Source organism: Pleuronectes platessa, chromosome 2, assembly GCF_947347685.1.
Source record: "Pleuronectes platessa chromosome 2, fPlePla1.1, whole genome shotgun sequence".
Taxonomy (NCBI): domain Eukaryota; kingdom Metazoa; phylum Chordata; class Actinopteri; order Pleuronectiformes; family Pleuronectidae; genus Pleuronectes; species Pleuronectes platessa.
The window spans coordinates 11,995,466-12,014,133 of NC_070627.1; the positions used below are offsets into that span (position 1 = coordinate 11,995,466).

General features: G+C 42.9%; 1 protein-coding gene across 2 annotated transcripts in view; it reads left to right on the forward strand.

Annotated features, from left to right (window-relative positions):
* Positions 1-18,668, forward strand: part of cacna2d2a (calcium channel, voltage-dependent, alpha 2/delta subunit 2a) — a 145,302-nt gene that overhangs the window by 2,148 nt on the left and 124,486 nt on the right. For both annotated transcript variants that reach the window (XM_053433352.1, XM_053433360.1), the window contains exon 2: positions 3,262-3,343. In XM_053433352.1, coding sequence (XP_053289327.1) covers positions 3,262-3,343 — 82 coding nt within the window. The remainder of the gene's footprint in view (positions 1-3,261; positions 3,344-18,668) is intronic.

Here is an 18,668-nt window from a genome sequence, read left to right on the forward strand (position 1 = left end):
ACATTTAATCTTACAGCAACATCCTCATGCTCTGCTTTTCCCTCCAAATATTACAAACTACTGAGATTATTGTAACTGCTGGATTAGAGACAGCACTGTATTAAAACAAGGCCAATCTTATTATATCTTATTACAATCAGGGTTCTTGTTAGAGCAGATAAAAATAAGTGAGGTCCAGGTCTGGTTTTGTTGTCGTTTTAAATCCGGTCGTCCCCTGGGTTTTAAAAACTGGGTCTTGTGTCACCCACATCTTTGTGCTATTTGCTAAAATTTGACTGCTGGCTAATTGAAGTGTATGGGGAGTTGCTATGGCTGTGTCCATGTGGGTGGGTAGGCCAGACACACACACACACACACACACATGTCTGAGAGTGTGTGTGCTGACGCTCTAATTGCCAGTAGCTGAGGAAGGGCAGAATGTCCTGTAGTCCATTTTGACAGAAGGGCCAAGAGAGCGTTCTTTCTCTGGACCTTGCCGCCTGGCAGCCTGGTCAGATTTACATGTAGTTAGTATATTTGTGTTGTTTTTGTGTATTGTGTGTGTGTGTGTGTGTTTGGAGGAAATTATTTCTATATTAACTATATGGTGAAAACGTGTTCCAGTAGCTTAAATGTAAATGTATACGGATGTCCAATCTCCTCTCGAAAGCTGCAATCAAAACTCAGTGCAGCTACATTCTGGGAGGTCAATCATATTTTCCACACATGTGAAATCATTCCACCTTCTGCCCTGGAAGGTATCTCGGTATTGCACTTGGGTCTTGGTCCATGGCGGCAGACTTCTCATATTGACGTGCGTGGCTGATACAACGGTCGTCCACACGTTTAATCTCCTTCTCCATCATGTTTGTCTCACTGAAATCATTATACATGAAAAAAAAAAAATATACCAAGAGACGAATGGCAGGGTTTTAATCCAACATCAAACTACAAAGAGTCGACCTACATGCGCCGTCCAATGACAATGTCCCGTCTGTGTTTTTAAGGGAGATAAGAGCTTTCACCAAACACAAGGGCTCAAAGCATTTATTGAACATGAACATTCCCCAAAGCAGCACCCCCACCCACTCTCTCTCTCTCTGAATGGAGGGATCTGTCTATGTTTTTGATTTACAATTAGTCCATCACTAATCTCAAGTCATTTCACAAGAGCAAGTGAATAGTCACGGTCAGCATCACATGACCTGCCCTGATGCACGTCAGTTTAGTGGTTGCATGGTCGACTAGTGGTCATCTGTTGTTTTGCGTATTATTGATGTGTTTGATGTTATGCAACCGATTGGAAAATGATAGCACCCAGAAGGAGTGAAAAGGATAATATCTGTTATTTATCACGATATGAGACTTTATACTGAGGTATGTTATCTGTTATTGATTTTACTGGATGGTTCATAATTTGGATATTTCACTGTTATACCTGAAATGACAGGTTTGTTCCTTTGCAGCAGAATAAAGATGGTGGCCGACTGTAGCCGACACACAGTTCATCCAATCTCATTTCATTTTCTCAATCATACCTGACTGGGAACCAAATTAAGTTTACTTATCTCGATAATTTGACTGGATATTTACTCAAATATTTGATAATCTCACGTTGTAAATTTGCACTAATGTTTGCTCATATTGACAGAGTTTTGTCACTATGTCAAATAGTTTCTTCATTTTATCTGTGACACACAATATCTCCACAGGATTATATATTTGAGAGATTATAGAGGGAGAGAAAATATCCAATAATATAAATGTATTGTCCAGCCTCGGTACTTAGAGCTTAGAGCTGAATACAGAATACAGAATACAGAATACAGAATATAGAATACAGAATACAGAGTATAGAATATAGAATACAGAATACATTTACCTGCTTTACAATTAGATAAAAACTGTAATTATTATATCTCTTATCTCTCTTATCTACAACTAGTTTAAATCAAACACTGATAGTGAAACCCAAATGATCAATAATATTCCTAAGATCGGTTGATGTCTTGACTATTCTGGCCAAAGTGTTTGCAATGTGCATCTTCACATGTACTGACAGGATGAGACATAACGTAGGGCCCTCTTCTTGCATGTCATTCTGTCAAAGCTGTGTATGTACTGTGTGTGTGTGTGTGTGTGTGTTTGTGTAGCATGTAGACTAATGAAGTTGCGTAAGAAGTCTGCCTGGCTCGGGGACAGAGGTAATGTCCCTCAGTGTTAGTATCACTGCAGCGTGCTCCGCTCTGCTCTCACTGTAAGCTTGTTTTTATTTCATATCGAGGTGACCTTTTCATAGTCAGCGGCCTCTCCCCAGCGGTCCCGCTCTGCACGGTGCTTTTCGGAGGCCCTCTCGCGTCCTCATAATCTTGTCCCTGTAAACACAGCCAGGGCCCTGTGCTCGCTGGCTGTGTTTGCTCTCCTGTTACTCTCCTGATGAGGCGCGCTCCGGCTCTGTGATCACGTCGGGCTCTGTCACCGCTCGGCAGATTTGTGCAATTTAATAAATCTGTCTCCCTGCTTGTCTTCTGAGCAAATCTGACATTTAAAGATGACATTTTTCTCCAGCGTCACATTAAAAGACAAACGACTCTGTTGTGCTGTTGATGCTAGTGATTAGCTATCTGCGGGCCGCTGAAAGGAAAAGGTTGGCACGCAGTCAGTGGTTGGCTCGCAAACACACAACAGAGTTTATTCATCTGACTGACATTGAGTGAGAGTTTCTGTCGTCGGTCACGCACACGGTTGTGCAGCGTGTGTCCAGGTTGACGGGTTGGCCTCTCGCCGCAGCTTTAAAATGATCTAGTGAAAATCTGGATCCATTAAGTCATGTGTTGCTTGCTGGGAGATATACAGTGATGAGCTCCAGCCGTTTGATCTCTTAATTCCAAAGTTGGCTCCGTCTACCGGAGATCAGCTCCTGCTTAGGGTGCACTTCTGTCAGACCAGAGCAGTTTTATTGCAGAGCCGCTGATCCCAACCGAGCCAAGGCGGACACGTTCGCCGCCAGTCCTGCCAGAGACGACTGGATATATGCAAGGTGTGATATGAAGAGAGGTTGCCGATGACTCACCCAGACATTAGCAGAGATGGACGGCATGAGTTCCAAATAGGGATCTGGAAGGAAGCATAGTTTGGGAGACACACAAAGATGGCAGGAGACGCACTTTACAAACAGACTCACTGTCATGACTCGACGGAGAAACCAGTGTCTGTGTGATGACATGCTGATGAGATAATGTGGAGGGCTGCCGATTGACGATGTTTAATTTCATTTTCCAGAATGATTCACTGGGCCGGACGTATCGAGAAGGAGCTGGAAAAGGTTCTGCAGCACGTCACCGGAACCCAGCAGATGAGATCGGTGAGTTGACGTCACGCTTGCATGTGACACGCTGCTACTGTCCTCCATTATTAATCAGTAAGAGTGTCCCGGCTGAGGCTGTACAACATAGACTCTCAAGTCCTTGTGTAAACACACACACACACAGACACAAACACACACACACGCACACACACACATAGTGTTTGTAAGAGCACTGCAAAAACATTTAGTTCCAGCCTGTAACTTTATTTTTGAGATAGTTTTTACTTTTTCCATGAAAATCAGCTTCTTTCAATTTTCTTGAACCAGAAAATCCTTATCAATTCAGAATTTACTTATTTTTAACAAAATCTCATTTCGTGTGCTAAATTTTTTTATATGCAAAAAGTGAATTTGTTTAAATAAACATCCTCAGCCGCAAATGAAGTGGCTTGTTTGTGTGTGCGTCCCAGTATGCGGCTGTGGGTAACACGTGTCTGTCTTGTGGTCGAGCAGATGGTTGAGCCGAGTGTGATTGACACGATTTCATCATTTTCCCGCCATGTGCGCATGTTCACCGAGCTTCCAGGGTTTGTAATGCACCCTGAGATAAATGCTTCATTATTGCTGTTTGGGTGAGTGTGATTCATCCAGCCGGTGCGGTGCCTGTGGCAGCTCTAACACAGGCAGCTCCAGTGGTTAGTGGGACGGCTCATAGTGTGGTGTCGACATTGATGGATCCTAGAGAGGAGGAAGTGAGATGGCGGGGAACGTGCTAATGTAAAGGTTAACGATTGGTGGATATCAGGCAGATGTTCAGATGGCATGTGGGAGGTATAGGTTGAGTTTGAGCAGTCAGCCCAGTGTAAACAAAACATGACTGGGAATGTTTAGCCATCAGAATATTTGCCTTTTTCAGTTTGTGCAAATATTTCTTTCTGCATTTCCACTGAGCAATGTGAATTTCTAACCAGCTTTATTCTTGTTACACATGGTTTCAAGGTGAAAGTTCTTCTTTCTGTCTGATACAAATTCAGAATCTCCAAAATGTTGTTCTTTCATCAGAAATCATTTATTTGCACCAATCTTCTGGGATAAAAATATTTCCTGATACGATAAATCGTCTGATATACTTTTAAAAATATATATTTTGCAAAAATTCCCCTGATGTTGTTATCAAACCCTTATGACGAGGAAATGTAATTGAGGCTTGATATTTTACAGTATAGCCATCTACTTTATTCTTTATTATCATGAATTTATTATAAATAACTAAAGTAAAACACAAATACAACCAGGTTTAATTAAGTAAATAAACACTTTTACATTCAATTCAAACATGAATACATCTTTGTAAACAATGTATTGACAATTGTAAGTTTCTAAAAATGACTAATAACAACAAATATAATTTTTGTTATGAAGCAACAATGTAATGACACCATTTTCAAGAGTCAACTTTTATTTTAAAGAATGAACAATACAGAAAAGATGCTCCTTTATGTTTACAGTCCAAGTCACAAATTCAGTTTGTTTTCTTCGTTCAAGTTCTACACCTGATTATATGTGTGTTTGTTAAACACATCTTAGGAATCATTGCCGATTTGTGTTCCATATATAAATGAATCTTCTGACATATCAGACATGTATTACTCTTAATATCCACATTGGTCCGGCTGGAGAATGTACTCTGTTTGTTTTGAATATGTTATGGTTGTTAAAAACTGGGATCTATGTTTGACATGATGTGCTCAGTGGGCTTTACATTCTGTGAATTTAATCTAATTTACACCACAAGTGTCTGAGGTTTAGTTCTGTAAGCGAAACCCATTCAGGCCCAACCCAGTGATGTCTTGTGTAAGGTGCCCATATGGCTGCATGTGTGTGTGTGTGTGTGTGTGTGTGTGTGTGTGTGTGTGCTGGCCTGACTGTGTGCAGAGCGGGTGTGAGAGAACATTTATCATGGCCCCAAACAGGAGTCGTCACAGGGTGCGCTAAATGGCCCAGCATGCCTAGAAAAGCCATTTTCTAAATGGATGCCTCTCACTATACGTGTGTCTGATAGAAATCTTCCCAGGGCTATGCCGGCTGGTAACAAGATTGCCTCCCTCTGTGCCCCCTTCCTCCTCATGCGCACTTTATTGTCATAGACAAAAAAAAATGTAAAGTGTGTGCAAATTATTTCTGAGTTTGTCTTACATGGAAAGAGACAAGGAAGTAAGTTGAATATAATGTGGTCTGCTCAGTTCCCCGTGGCTGAGGTTTTATTTTTTCTGACAAGCGAGGTAGCGGGTGAAAGAGAGAGAGAGCGAGAGAGAGATAGATAGAGAGAGAGGCTGAGACAGGGCAGCACAGAAAATAGCTGAATACATTTTGAGTCAGTTGCCTTTACCAACGCAGAGATATACAATATTTAGTTGTGTTTTGAGTTTTGTACTCATGTGTGCTCCAGCTTCAAGTCTGTCACATCTTAAACAAACGTTATTTCAATGGTTAAAAATCACATTTTATATGATCGGCCCAGGTTTCGGTCAAAATGTTATCCTGCCTGGGGTGTGTGAAGGAAAGACGGAGGTAGAGTGACGTGTCGGAGGAGCTGGAAGTTTCGGAGAGACAAGAAGAGTGGGCGGCTTTTAGAGCGGAGGAGGAAGAGGAGGAGGAGGAGGAGGAGGTTTTTTTAGAGAGGGAAAGGATGAAGAATGGCTTGACAACTGAGATGGATGTTCAGGCAGTTCTGTGTGTATATTTAGAGTTAAACTACTTAAGATGGATGAAATGATAGAGGGGAAGGACGAGAATTAGTACATTTGAATGTGAGCAGACGGATGCTGTTTATAGTCCTTATCCTCCTCATTATCCCGCGTGCTGCTGCGTTTGATGTGTGACAGTACGTGGCGATGAGGGGGGGCAGTGGACCCTGGCATTGTTCCCTTATCCTCGGGCTCGGTCGGAGCACTATTAATGTGAGGCCCACGTGAGCAGTACACCCACATGCTGTCATTATAGTGATTTGATGGTTTGTCACAGATATTACCAGGTGGCCACACACTCTGAATGTGCTAGCTGTACATGCACAGGCGGGGAGATGCTCGGATGGCAGAAGTACTCGAGTCCTTACAGTATGTAAAAGTAGCACATCTAAGTTAATTATCATCGTCGATAATGTAAAAAAAGTAGAAGTACTCGTTCTGCCAAAGAATGGTGGGTGTTTTTTTTCTGCATTTGGTTGTTAGTTAGCAGTATTACATTTTCTCCGGCATTAATATAACTGTTGTAGCTGATTGAAGTGGATCTAGTTTTAATGACCTAATCGTATACAGTTATGTAATTTAGTCAATGGCTCACAGCTAATGGCAGCTCCTGCAGTTTGGTATGATAAAGATATAATGGTTCGTAGGAAAGGAGATCATGTTTGTTTTGCTGGACACGTTTTAATTCAGATTTTGGACTTTGATTCTTAAAATAACTCTTCGTGGAACTGTTAGTAAATCATGGACACCTTTCAACTACACAGCTTTGTTATCTCCACCAATGAGGTTGCGTTTTTGCTACTCAAAACTACTGAGTCGCTTTCCATGAAATTTTCTGGAGGGGTGGGGTATGAGGCAAGGACATAGAGTGTATCTTCCACTTCCTTTAATAGGGCGATATGTACTTGGTTACATTGCATCAATGTCTTATTCCCACCTGCACATAGAGTCAGGGAAATGTACTCAGTTTAAAGTTCAGTTTAAGCAAACCTTTTAAATGCTGCTGCTGTGTTTCATAAGTTGAACTCTCTCAAATTCATTTCAGTGAGACAAGTCTAATCGGCATCAATAATTTGGTGCACGTGACTTCTCATGAAACCCTTAACTTTTTCCTGGCTCTTCCCAACTCTGCGCTCGGGGGACCCGTCTGCCGCCACGCCCTATCTTCTCGCCATTTGCTGCTCTTGATTACCGGAAACCTGAAGCCTGGAAATGCACGACCAGATCAATAAACCCACACGTGGAGGGAGGAGGATGGAAAGACAGAGTGCTGGTTAATGGCTGTAGGATTCACTCACTCTTTTACCTTAATTTGTTTATTTGAATATATTATATTTTTGCTCTTTTCCCCTCACTTCTGCCCTTCACTGTGTGTCTGTGCTGTGTGAGCGACAGTATGTCAGTCAGCCGGCTGACCACATGCTGGCTTCTGGTTTATCTCAGTACAGACCTTCTTGCCTCTAGTGCTTCCAGTGCACTTGTGTGTGTGTGTGTGTGTGTGTGTGTGTGTGTGTGTGTTAGTGTGTGTGCAGGCACAGGCGGATGGTAAGTCTTCCTTCATGTTGTTAGCGTTGCTTCTGGTTCAATTTGATCAGCACAGGTATGATTCCATAACTTCGAGGGAGGTGTCATGCGCAGGCTGAACACAAACCCGAACGTTTCTTATGTTTCTCCAAACCTTTCTTCCACTTCCTGGAAACAGTAGGTTGCTCACAGTCGTTCTCGACAAACGCAGATCTCTCTATAAAGTGCATACAGAAATAGACAATAATCTGTCTCAAATGCCCAGGCCTACACTAGACATCACCCCTGCTCTCACTCTTCACCCCCCCCCCCCCCCCCCCCCTAAAGAGGATGTCAGCGTCACCACCCGCTGTCTCTGCACCACTGATCCATCGAGTTGTAGATGTGAGGGGCTTATCACTACCATTTGTTTCTTGATTTAAAAGCTTCTTGGGTCTGTGGACAGTTTACAGGAAGAACTGAGGGTCCCGCCTCCCCCCATGAGCAGTTACCTTTAAAGGAGAGAGAATAAGAAAGAGAGAGGGAGACAGCACAGACCTCCCCCTCAACTCTCCCTCCCCCTCGACCTTCTGGACCTTATACAACCGCAGCCTGTTATCTGGATGTGTCTGAAACATCACAGGCGTTTTCAGCAGATTGTTGACTCTCCGGGTCTCTCTCCCGATGAGCTCCTCTGAAGTCTTTAGCTGCTTTCAGACATGCACTCAAGTCCAGTGCCTTTTCCTGGAATTTTAAGTCAGTTGCTCCGGATATTTTCCAGAACTTTTACCGTCAGTAGTAAAATGTCCGGGAAATATCAGAGTGAGCTCATGTGATAGTAACGGGAAGATTTTTCAGAAATAGTACCTGAGAGAGCGAGCGTGTTGATGATGTATTTTAACATCCGACGGACGTGAAAGTAAAAAACAAGACAATATAATAATATAAATATCTCACACTGAAGAGGTGAAGCCATGTATGTTGAAGACACAGAAGACACAGAAGAAGACGTCGGCTTGGACAGACAACGAGATCCCAGAGCTTTTGATGATAAGTGCCGACACTGGTCAGTCCTAGCAGCAGACACCAACTGTCCAGTTCATTTCCGAAAATGAACTGGTCTGAAAAGTTCATGTCTGGTGATAGCTGCTGTGCAGCACATCAGTAGACACCACGGTGTGTACTCTATGCATATTAAAATTGAGTCATTCATTGGTATTATTACAGTACAAAAATTGTGCAGGTCTAGTCAGTCCAGGTAAAAGTTAATGTGTCACCATAAAAGATCATGATGCTTTTTATGAGCTCAAACATTCTCATGTTCAGACCAAAGAGAAGCTGAACTGAGCTCTGCTGTTACTTTACTCCTAGTGCCTTTTCTCCATCAGGCAGACTGACCAATCGTAATTGATAATGTGCACTAGAATCAAAATGGAAGTGAAAGTTAAGTTAATTTACTTTTGTTTACATTATTTTCATATAAAATATTGATTTGGGCTAAGAGTTGTTTCACATTTTTCATTCAGGGTTTAGATATGATACTTGAAGTTCAGTACTACTGGTGATTATGGAGATGTTCAATGTCTCAGAATTATTTTCCTGTGCATCAATGTAACACCTCTGTCTATATGAACCACTCCTAATGCTGGTCTGGACACATGGGAGGAACCAAAATAACTGATGTGATACATAATAATCTGACCTAAATTATGCAACCTTTTTACCTGCAGCAGTTACCCATCCATTTGTTTGCCCAGGTGGAATAAATGTTCACTTTCTAAACCTGGCTTCAGTCCCATTCAGACGTCCCATTAGCACATCCCTAGAGCGTGCGGCCATCAGGGTCACACATCAGGGTCATAGAAAGCTTAGACACGCTCTATTAGTGAGCTGCTCTTTTCCCCTATTTGAATCCTTTGTGCAGCCCAATTTACCCTGGTGATTTGCCAACTCTAGCATTTATGTATATTTACCCAAAACAAAAAACAAAATAAAACCAAAAACCCCATAACAGTGGACATAAGAGGCACACAAAACCAGTGGCAAGCTAAGCGTCAAGCAGTGGGAGAGCTGGTCAGCACCATTACTCCCAGCCTCCGACTCCCCTGCACTGACTGGAGAACAGAAAGACACACAAACACACACGCTATTTATTTTTCTGCCCTGTTATTGGTTTTCTGACACTGGGGAAGGTTACAAGGATTCCTCAGCTCCCCGGCTTGATGGCCTGGCACTGGTTGACGGTGTTTATATAAATGAAAATACATATATCTGCAGCGCGCAGCCCTGCACGCAGATATCCCCGTGTTAGTGTTTAGAGGGAATTACTTGAAATGGCTTTGCAATAGAAATGGGACAGTTTAGAAAAAGTCGAACCAGATTGTGCCCAGTCTCCATTTTTCATATTATGTTTGTTTTTAATCCTCCACGACAGACGTAGCCTGTATCTTCAAACGTTCTCATGGATTCTAGGATGAACTGATTTTGGAGGTCGACGGTAAAGGTCAATGCCGTCTCGGAGCCCAGCGACCAACATCTGATGATGAATTGCCTCTGAGGGGAACTTCCAATATAACAGGGTTCCAATGTAGACAGCGGATATTCCACTGGTTCCAGTCCGAGTCGAACGTGTCTCCTCACAAAACACAAACACTGATACTCTCTGTAGGTGTTTTAGGTCCAGATGACATCTGGCTGATCTCTAGTTACAGCTCTCTCCAGGTGAATGCAGATGAATCAAAAGGCCGGTGTGTTCCTCCTCTTGTGCTCTCCACACGGACTGTTTACCTGCAGGCGACCAAAGCCTGCTTATACTCGACTGATCAAACGGGAAACCGGAGCCAGAAGGCTTCAGGCCCCACCATCTTGTCCCCTGCCCACAGACTCTGCATATTCACAAATACGTTTTTTGTTCTGGTGAACCTTCGTAAAACTGATTTAATTAGAATTTAAACTGAAATCTGCGAATCTTTTATAACAGTGGTCGTCAACAGGGGGTCGCAAAATGTTTGGTTGATTAGAAAATTATTTTTTTTGTCAACCAATTGTTTCCAACAAATTTAAATGTCTTTAAATACACATTAACATGAATCCAGCATATAATAACGAACGGATAACCGGAGGCAGAAGACGTTATCATTCTGTGTATTATTTGAATAGCTTAGTATTGATTGCACAATAACAGGGTAGCTATGTTTATACATGGCACTAGGCCCAGCTTAATAAAAAACACAATTTCATACAATATATATAGTAGCAGTTTGGGGGTTCCTTGTCCTGAAGAACGTTGAAGACCCCTGTTGTATAATATATTTATTGCGATAAAAATGATATTTTTTTGTTTTGGCTTGTATATATATCTCTGCCCTGTGTTTTTATTTATTAGCCACTATTTTAAACCCTCCTCAGGTTTTCAGTGTTCAGTCTTGGAGTAAATCCAGGTGACTGAAATCAATTATGCAGGCTTTAAAGACACAGCGCTACACAGTGTGTGCTGTGTGTGAGGATTTATTTATCTGTGTGTGTGTGTGTGTGTGTGTGTGTGTGTGTGCGTGCGTGCTTGTTGATTCCAGTGCAGTGGATGGAGCTGTAAAGACCAACTATGGGGGGGGGGGGGGGGGGGGAGCACAGAACAAAACAGATGATCGGAGGGTCTGCATGCTACTGACTTTCACTGTGGTACATTTGGGGACTTTTGTGTATTTGTGTAACTAATTGTTACTGGGTAAAGCCAGAAAAAAGCCAAAAAAAAGCCAACACCACCAGTGGCTTGTTGGTGGAGGAACGAAGGCCTCGCACTCGCTGGGAAGGAAGACAATATAGCATTATGTGTCAGAGAGGGATTAGAGGTCTGCTAAAGCTCCAGCCCTGTCAGAGGAAGATGCTTTATTTTGCCTACGCTGCACATCTTTTCTCCTTGTCTCCGTCTTATTTGCAGCGTGTGCATGCGTGCGAGCGTGCACGGGTAATTTCCAGTGGTCTTCTGTTTGATGTTTCATAGAGCGCGGGATGTGTCTTCGGTGCTATCTACGCTCGACAGGGACAAAAAGCTGGGCAGAGCTCCCTGAGTGGGCTGCAGTGGTAATGTAGAGTGGCGTGATGCCCTAGAAAATTCCAGGTGTGAAGTGCCTTATTCATCCCACTACACAGGGAGTGCTTCTCTGCGTGTGAAGTGGTAGGTGTGGTCTTTGCATCTGTCGTGCACAAAATGCATGGGTCTTTTTTGGAAATGCGCGTTTGCATGCGAGAGGGTTTTCGGGTGAGCGCTGGAGTCTCCGGGGTTCTGTCCTCCTCCTCTTCTCTTTCTCCTCCACCTGCACTCGCCTGTGATTGATTGGTCACACTTCTGAAAGACTTTGATTGGCTTGCCGCGGCGGTGGGTGGTCCTCGACGGCCGAACCGACGCAGAAGTCCAGTGAAGTGGTTTTAATGTCTGATCATGTAGGCAGAGAGGACTCTCCACTGTCTTCAGAACGGAGTCTTAAGAAGTGCTACCTACATCTTTTTAATTCTGCAGATCGTAGCTCCCGCTGTGTCTCCTGCCTTGCTCTCTCTCTCTCTCTCTCTCTCTCTCTCTCTCTCTCTCTCTCTCTCTCTCTCTCTCTCTCTCTCTCTCTCCCTCTTCTTTAAATGTGGAGAAGACGCTCCCCCTCACTCCACAATCTATCTACCCTCTTCTCTTGCTTTGAGCTGGTCTTACTCTCATCTCTGCCTCTGGCCCTTTTCCCAGTTGCTCAGTTGTTTGATGGGATTTTTGCTCCAGCACCACAATTGCAGCATTACAAACACACTAATGCATGTATACATATAAATACACTACCTTTGTAAACACAAACACATTCCCTATATACAGACCCTGTCTCTCAGAAGTAACATTTGTTGGCTGCTTTTTGAGGGAGTGCTTTTAATCAGTGGGAGATTTTCAGTATGCAGAATATACAGTATTTGTAAATGTTAAGTGGCAACGTTTTTAATTGTTTTGAGAGATTGTGGGTTTTTCTTCATTGTGCTAATCTAAATTGAAACAGGACAAACAGGTGCATTGTTGACTTGAGCCCTATGTTTAATCAGTTCACTGATTTTAGGCCCTTCACAGACGGAACACATGGGACATTTATGTTTGCTGATTTGAAAACCTCCATTTCACCAACAGCCGAAGCATTTAAAATACAAATTAGGTTTGTCTTTGCTATTTTAATTTAATTTAATTTTAAAGATGTTTACGATGATAAATAGAATTTCTACCAAGATATTTAGATCATGCAAAATATGTCTATCTTAATGTTGATATTTAACTTGAAAATTCTAATTCTAGCTCAATGTATTTGATTTTTTTTGTGTTCTTTTTATACATAAAAATGTTAATGGTTAAATGTAAATATCAAGTCTCAATTACATTTGATTAGAACATCTTGGAATAATTTTTCAAATTTTAAAATGCAGACATTTTGGCAGATTAATTGGTGTCAGAAATGTTTTTCTCCCTAAAATCGATATTAACAAAAATCCATAATAGTCTGGCTTTAATCCAAACCAAATCTCAACACAGGGCCTCTGTAGTCTAGCCTGAACCACATGCAAATCTCAGGATGTGAACCTGACTCTGAAGTGTCACAGTCCTGGAGAAACAAATTCAAAGTATATAAACTGAATTTCACTTTTTTTCCCCAACCGGTCACATCAACACCTGTGGGACTCCCTTAAACTATTAGAGAATTAGAGACTAATAGAACATCGTTACCTCTTTGTTTGTGTTATTTCACAGTAAAATTGAAAGATAATGAGAAATATTTTCATTCCCAAACCAATATTACAGTTAACATTGTCAAACCTTTATCATCACTGTTACATTCATGAAATTGTTGAGTAGCTTTGTCCCAGTGTGCCGTTAATGCTGCTGTGATTTGTACCATGTAATACTTTCCCTTTGGAATAAGGGTAAGTTACAATAAAACCAAATCTATTTACATAAGAACATTATATATATTCATGGAAAATGTATATTTGTCCAGATGTCTGAAACTACAGGTTGGACAATAAACTGAAAACCATGTGCAGAGTTTATCGCTAATTGTGCCTTTATGATATTTTGTTCACTTAATTCAGTTGACGTTTTAACACTGTATTCAAAATCAAATGTCTTTACCACATAGTTGTTCTGATTAAATTCAAGCTAAATGCTTTTCTTCATGTGATTTAACTTATATACTCAAATTTGAATGAGTAAGCGTCGAGGGAAATGTAGCAGGGATACATAAATCAATCACTTAACTGGGAACAAGTCTTTTTGGGCCACTGGCTACAGCCAACTTAATCAGATAGAGTATGTTTTGTACACAAGAGTTAGAAATTCAATCTGACTCTCATCGCTGTATAACTGCAGCATCTGCTTTACATTGTGTGTAAGCCGGCAGTGTGTGTTTTTACTTACAGGCAGCTTAGCCCCCATTGTGGTGCCGATGTGGATGGCGTGTGAGCGAAATGTTTGGGGAAGCTCAAGAGTTAAGTCCTGAAGAGTGCGATGGATTTAGTTCTGATGCAGGATGTGACACGAGCTCAGGTGCCGCCTGTGATCTCGGATCCGTGCGGCTACACGTGTGGTCACTTGAGTTTGTATTTTTGGGAGTGTGATGATTACGACACGTGTATGGGCGAGCGACGGTCCGTGCATGTGCTGGTGTGTGTTTGTGTTACCTCTGGACCACCACCTCATTTCACACACAGGCAGACATCAAAGGAGGTTTGAATTAACCCTGCGTGTCGGGGCCACTCGGCACGCCGGCCGCAATTTCACATCCCCGCCCGCTCCAGCAGCACAGAACTTACACCCTCATTCATATTGAAATGAACAGATGGAGTGTTGCCACGCGTCGAATCGCTGTCCTTCGCCGAGAAAAGATAAAACTTCAAAAGAGCGGAGATACACGCGGGGATCTGTTGGCAGGTGGTGAGGCCGCGTGGTGTCGCCAGGTGAACTGGAGGCGTTCGGTGTCTCTGTGAAAGTGTGGGCAGAGTGCAGGTGTCGTGTTTTTCTTACTAAAGCAGGTCAATTGTGTTTCCATTACAGCCCTCCTGCAAAAGCCAGATCCCTTTCCCCTTGATTAGACACTGCAGGAATGATGTCACGGTCACACAGACACACACGCACACACGCTCACACATGCACACACACACACACACACACACACGCACACCAAAGCGTAAGTGCCTCACCTCCTTTAACTCATTTCTGAATCAATACCAGGAAGCGGTGACCTCACCACACTGTTTTGCCTGCGTGTCAAAAACGAGCTTTCTGATTGTTCGGCCTGGATCGCGTTTCTCCTCCCGTCGCCTCCACACACTCAATTTCACATTTCCACCTCATTTTGGCAGCTAATTTAATTTGATATTGTATTTATTGATCTGGCCAACTTCCATTTCCTGGGGCGGCGTGATTCGGCCGCGCGGCGAAAGCGTCGATGCGGACGGAGCGGGTGGAGATGGCGACGGAGGAGCGTGATGGAGGCGATGAGGATAATTTGTGCAGGTGATTGTGATTGCGATGAGGTGTATGCTGATTAGAGCGACGTCTGCAGACGGCCGGGGTCAGCGGAGGGGAGGTAAAGTCATCAAGCCGCACAGGGTGTAGTTTGAATATGCCGCAGCCATCAACAGGCCCGGCCGCGACAGCTATTCAGTAAGCACATTCATATTTCATTAATGTCCCTCCTCCTTCCCCCTCCTCCCCCCCCTGACGGCCTCTTATTGTCTCCTCCAGAGGTTGTTCACTAATCCACAGAGACCTTACCTCATCCCGCTGTGTTACCTGCACCCACGCACACATACGCACTCGGCTGTAAGTGCCACTGTGGGAAGTCCTCTCTCATGGTTATTCAGAACATACTTACTGCGTCTATGAGGGCTAAATTTAACAGTGTATAGGGCCTTTGCTAATACAAATACACCCACTTACTGCATGTATGCCCCTCGGTAGTTACATTTACAGTACGTAAGCTCTCTCACAAACTCGTACAGCGATACCGGTGATTAAATTACTTAAAACAGGTAGAAAATAACGTGCGTATTCAGAGCCATTTTGAGTTTATGTTAGGATTATGTTTGGGTAAAGATTTTCACGTGCTCACCCACACGCTGTTTCACCGTCGATAAGACACCATACGTGAAATATCATTACATACTTGTATTGGGATTTTTAATACATAACAATACAAGCCATTATTTTCTGGTTCATACAATTCAACCTAGCTGCGGCTAGGGGCCAGAGCACTCTTGTCACTTTCAGACTTTGAGTCAATGGCTCTGAACAATGAAATCACATTTGCTATATAGTAAATAAGCCCCTCCTTTCACAGAGGCAGAATGTTTATCCAATCAGCTCTCTGCGTGTTGTCTTCAGGCTTAGATTTGGTCACCTTCAATCTGAATGAGGACCCCTTCGAAGTCTCACAACACATTTACATCAGGCCTCTGCTGAGACTCAAGAAGAAACCTGTTTCTCTCAGTGAAACCCCCGTTCTCTCAGACCCCGGTCGTGGAAACCCTTTTGTTTCAGCAGCAGGACCAGGAGTCTCCAGCCAATACACATCAGCACAGAGAATTTCATCTAAACCACACAGGGAGCATCTCGTAATAACTTCCCCGATATATACTTGTCAATCTTTCTCAAACTTAACTTAATACAAAATCACATACTGTAGTTACATAGATGTTTGTCTCGATCACAGCCATCAACATGCGAACAAAACAATTGAGATAAAAATCAAGGTCAACCTTCATCAGCTCCATTATTTGTTTAGGCTTAACTTTTGAGCCACTGTGGAGGAGAAGTCCAGGAAGTCCTCAAGACCTTTTCACTTGTCACATTAGGAAAAGCTATTACCACCTCAACAATAACAGTAACAATGGTTCTATTCTGTTCAGGTGCCCCAGTTAGCTGTGACCCTGTGACGCCAGTGAGTCAGCACGACTATAAAAAGACTCTGAAACTGAAGCAGCTAAATGGAAATCCAGCCTCTCGTTCATTTCATTATTTAAACCTGTTTTTTTCTGACTGGAACATGTCAAAATGTCTTTGGTGAAAACAAGAACAGTTTGATGACAAGTGAGCAAATTCAACCGACTAAGGAGAGTGGTTCATCTTCTTAGTAAAAAAGAAAAAGAGCAAGAAACCTTTTGCAATAATGTGTCACTGTGCTTCAAGCATCAAGTTGTTCGAACCCAGGAAAAGGCACCGGGAGGTTTCATTTCGGTCGCAGATTAACTGTTTCACATCTCCTTTAGCCGTGGCTCTGCCAGATTCTGCTCTATCCACTGAGGCAAGCGACGTATGACGAAGGAAAGATACTGCGAGCCAGTTGGCCGGTCAGCTGTTTTCTCTTCCACTGTTTATATAGGTCACTTGTAATGAATCACGGTCATTTATTGCTATTTGCTGCGTAACTTGCATAAAACTTTAATTCATGACCTCATTCGTGAACATGATGTGCGTCTGAGTCACGTCAGGTAGATTTCCATCGGCAATGGTGGTGGAGACAACGACTCCCATGATCCCACGCTGCCTCAGGACGTCATCGAACCAGGTCCTTTGTGTATATTGATTTGATTGAGAGAGCCGGAGCAGCCGATGTTACATATCGTGTGTTTAATTTCAGGCTGAATTCTTGTGCCATTTATTTCTGCATATCAATAAAATGGTAACTTTAACTACGACCTATCTCGCATGATAGTGCACTGAGCACGTGTCTGTACCCATAATGAAAGCTCATTGTAAATAAACCTCCAGTGAATTATTCAGTTGTACTCAGCCGAAACTGATCCTGATGCAGTTGTACATTGTGTGTGTGTGTATGTGTGTGTTACTGCTCCAGATAAAAAGACGTCGCTGGTCTGCGGAGCGGGAAAAGGGATAAAGCTGTTTGTATTGGACGGGATTTAGAGGCAAATGAAGAGGATAAATAGTCCATCCAGGACTGATCATGCCTCATAATGTAATACGGATGCAAAGATACAGGAGTGTAGCGAGTTATGTGTGGACACAAGGGTGTGTGTTTGTGTAACGGAGAGAGTAGAGAGTAGAGAGAGTGGAGCTTGGCTGACGTTTGTGCACATGAGAGAAAGACTCAGTCACATCATAAGGAAGAAGGCACTGACAGTGAAATCCCTTTTTAGCTCAGCACTGTGGTGTATTTGTGAAGAGATCTTGGCATTGAAGGTGGCTCAGGGGATGTGTGTGTTTGTGCAAGTGTGTGTGTGTGTGCGTATCTGTGTTTTCATGTGTGTGTGTGTGTGCTGGGGCTTGGGAACAGAGATGTAAAGCCAGCATGGCCTCCAGGGTACTATGTAATGTTAAATTCACTGCTACATGTGCGGAGCCTTCTGCTGGGACTCCTCTCAGCACCTCAGCTCTTCACCAGTGTACATGAGCTAATGACCCACCGACCTGCCGACTGCAGGACTCACTTCAGCAGCTCCTTTTAAACACATCCACATGTCTTTGTTTCAAATTGGCTGTCAGGCATTATTTTTGTTTTTATGGCTCGTGTGTGATTAGGAACCGGACGGCTCTTGCACAGGCCTGTGTGTCCGTGTCCAGTGGACTGCTGATCTGAAACCAGCAGCTTTTAGTCGCAGCTCTCAGTGTGACTCAACTCTTCAGTCTCTGTATGAGTTGCGAGCCGAGGCTGAGGTCAACTTTGCAGGTCCCTCTCTGTGTATTCAACACACTCCAGTTCAACTTTCACTGCAGAGCTGCCAAGTCTGCGTCAGTTTAGTTTAAGTTTAGAATGAAGTGTGTGTGTGTGTGTGTGTGTGTGTGTGTGTGTGTGTGTGGGGGGGGGGGGTCTGCATTTTGTTCTCTCAAACCATGTTAAATCAAATCCAATATAAACTGAGTGAGATAGATTAAGGGCCAGGAAAGAAATAATTCGCAATGAAAGAGAAAAAGAGTTTAACAAAGAGATGAATTTGGATCATGAAACCAGTAGAGGCTCACCTCAATAAAAATAACAACCTCTCCACGACTTTGTAGAAGAAGAATGTAATTGTACGTGTGTAGTTATCGTTTTCTTTTGAATTAACTTCAAATGAGTAAAGAACATAATTATTATAATACGCTAAGTATGAAGCCAGCA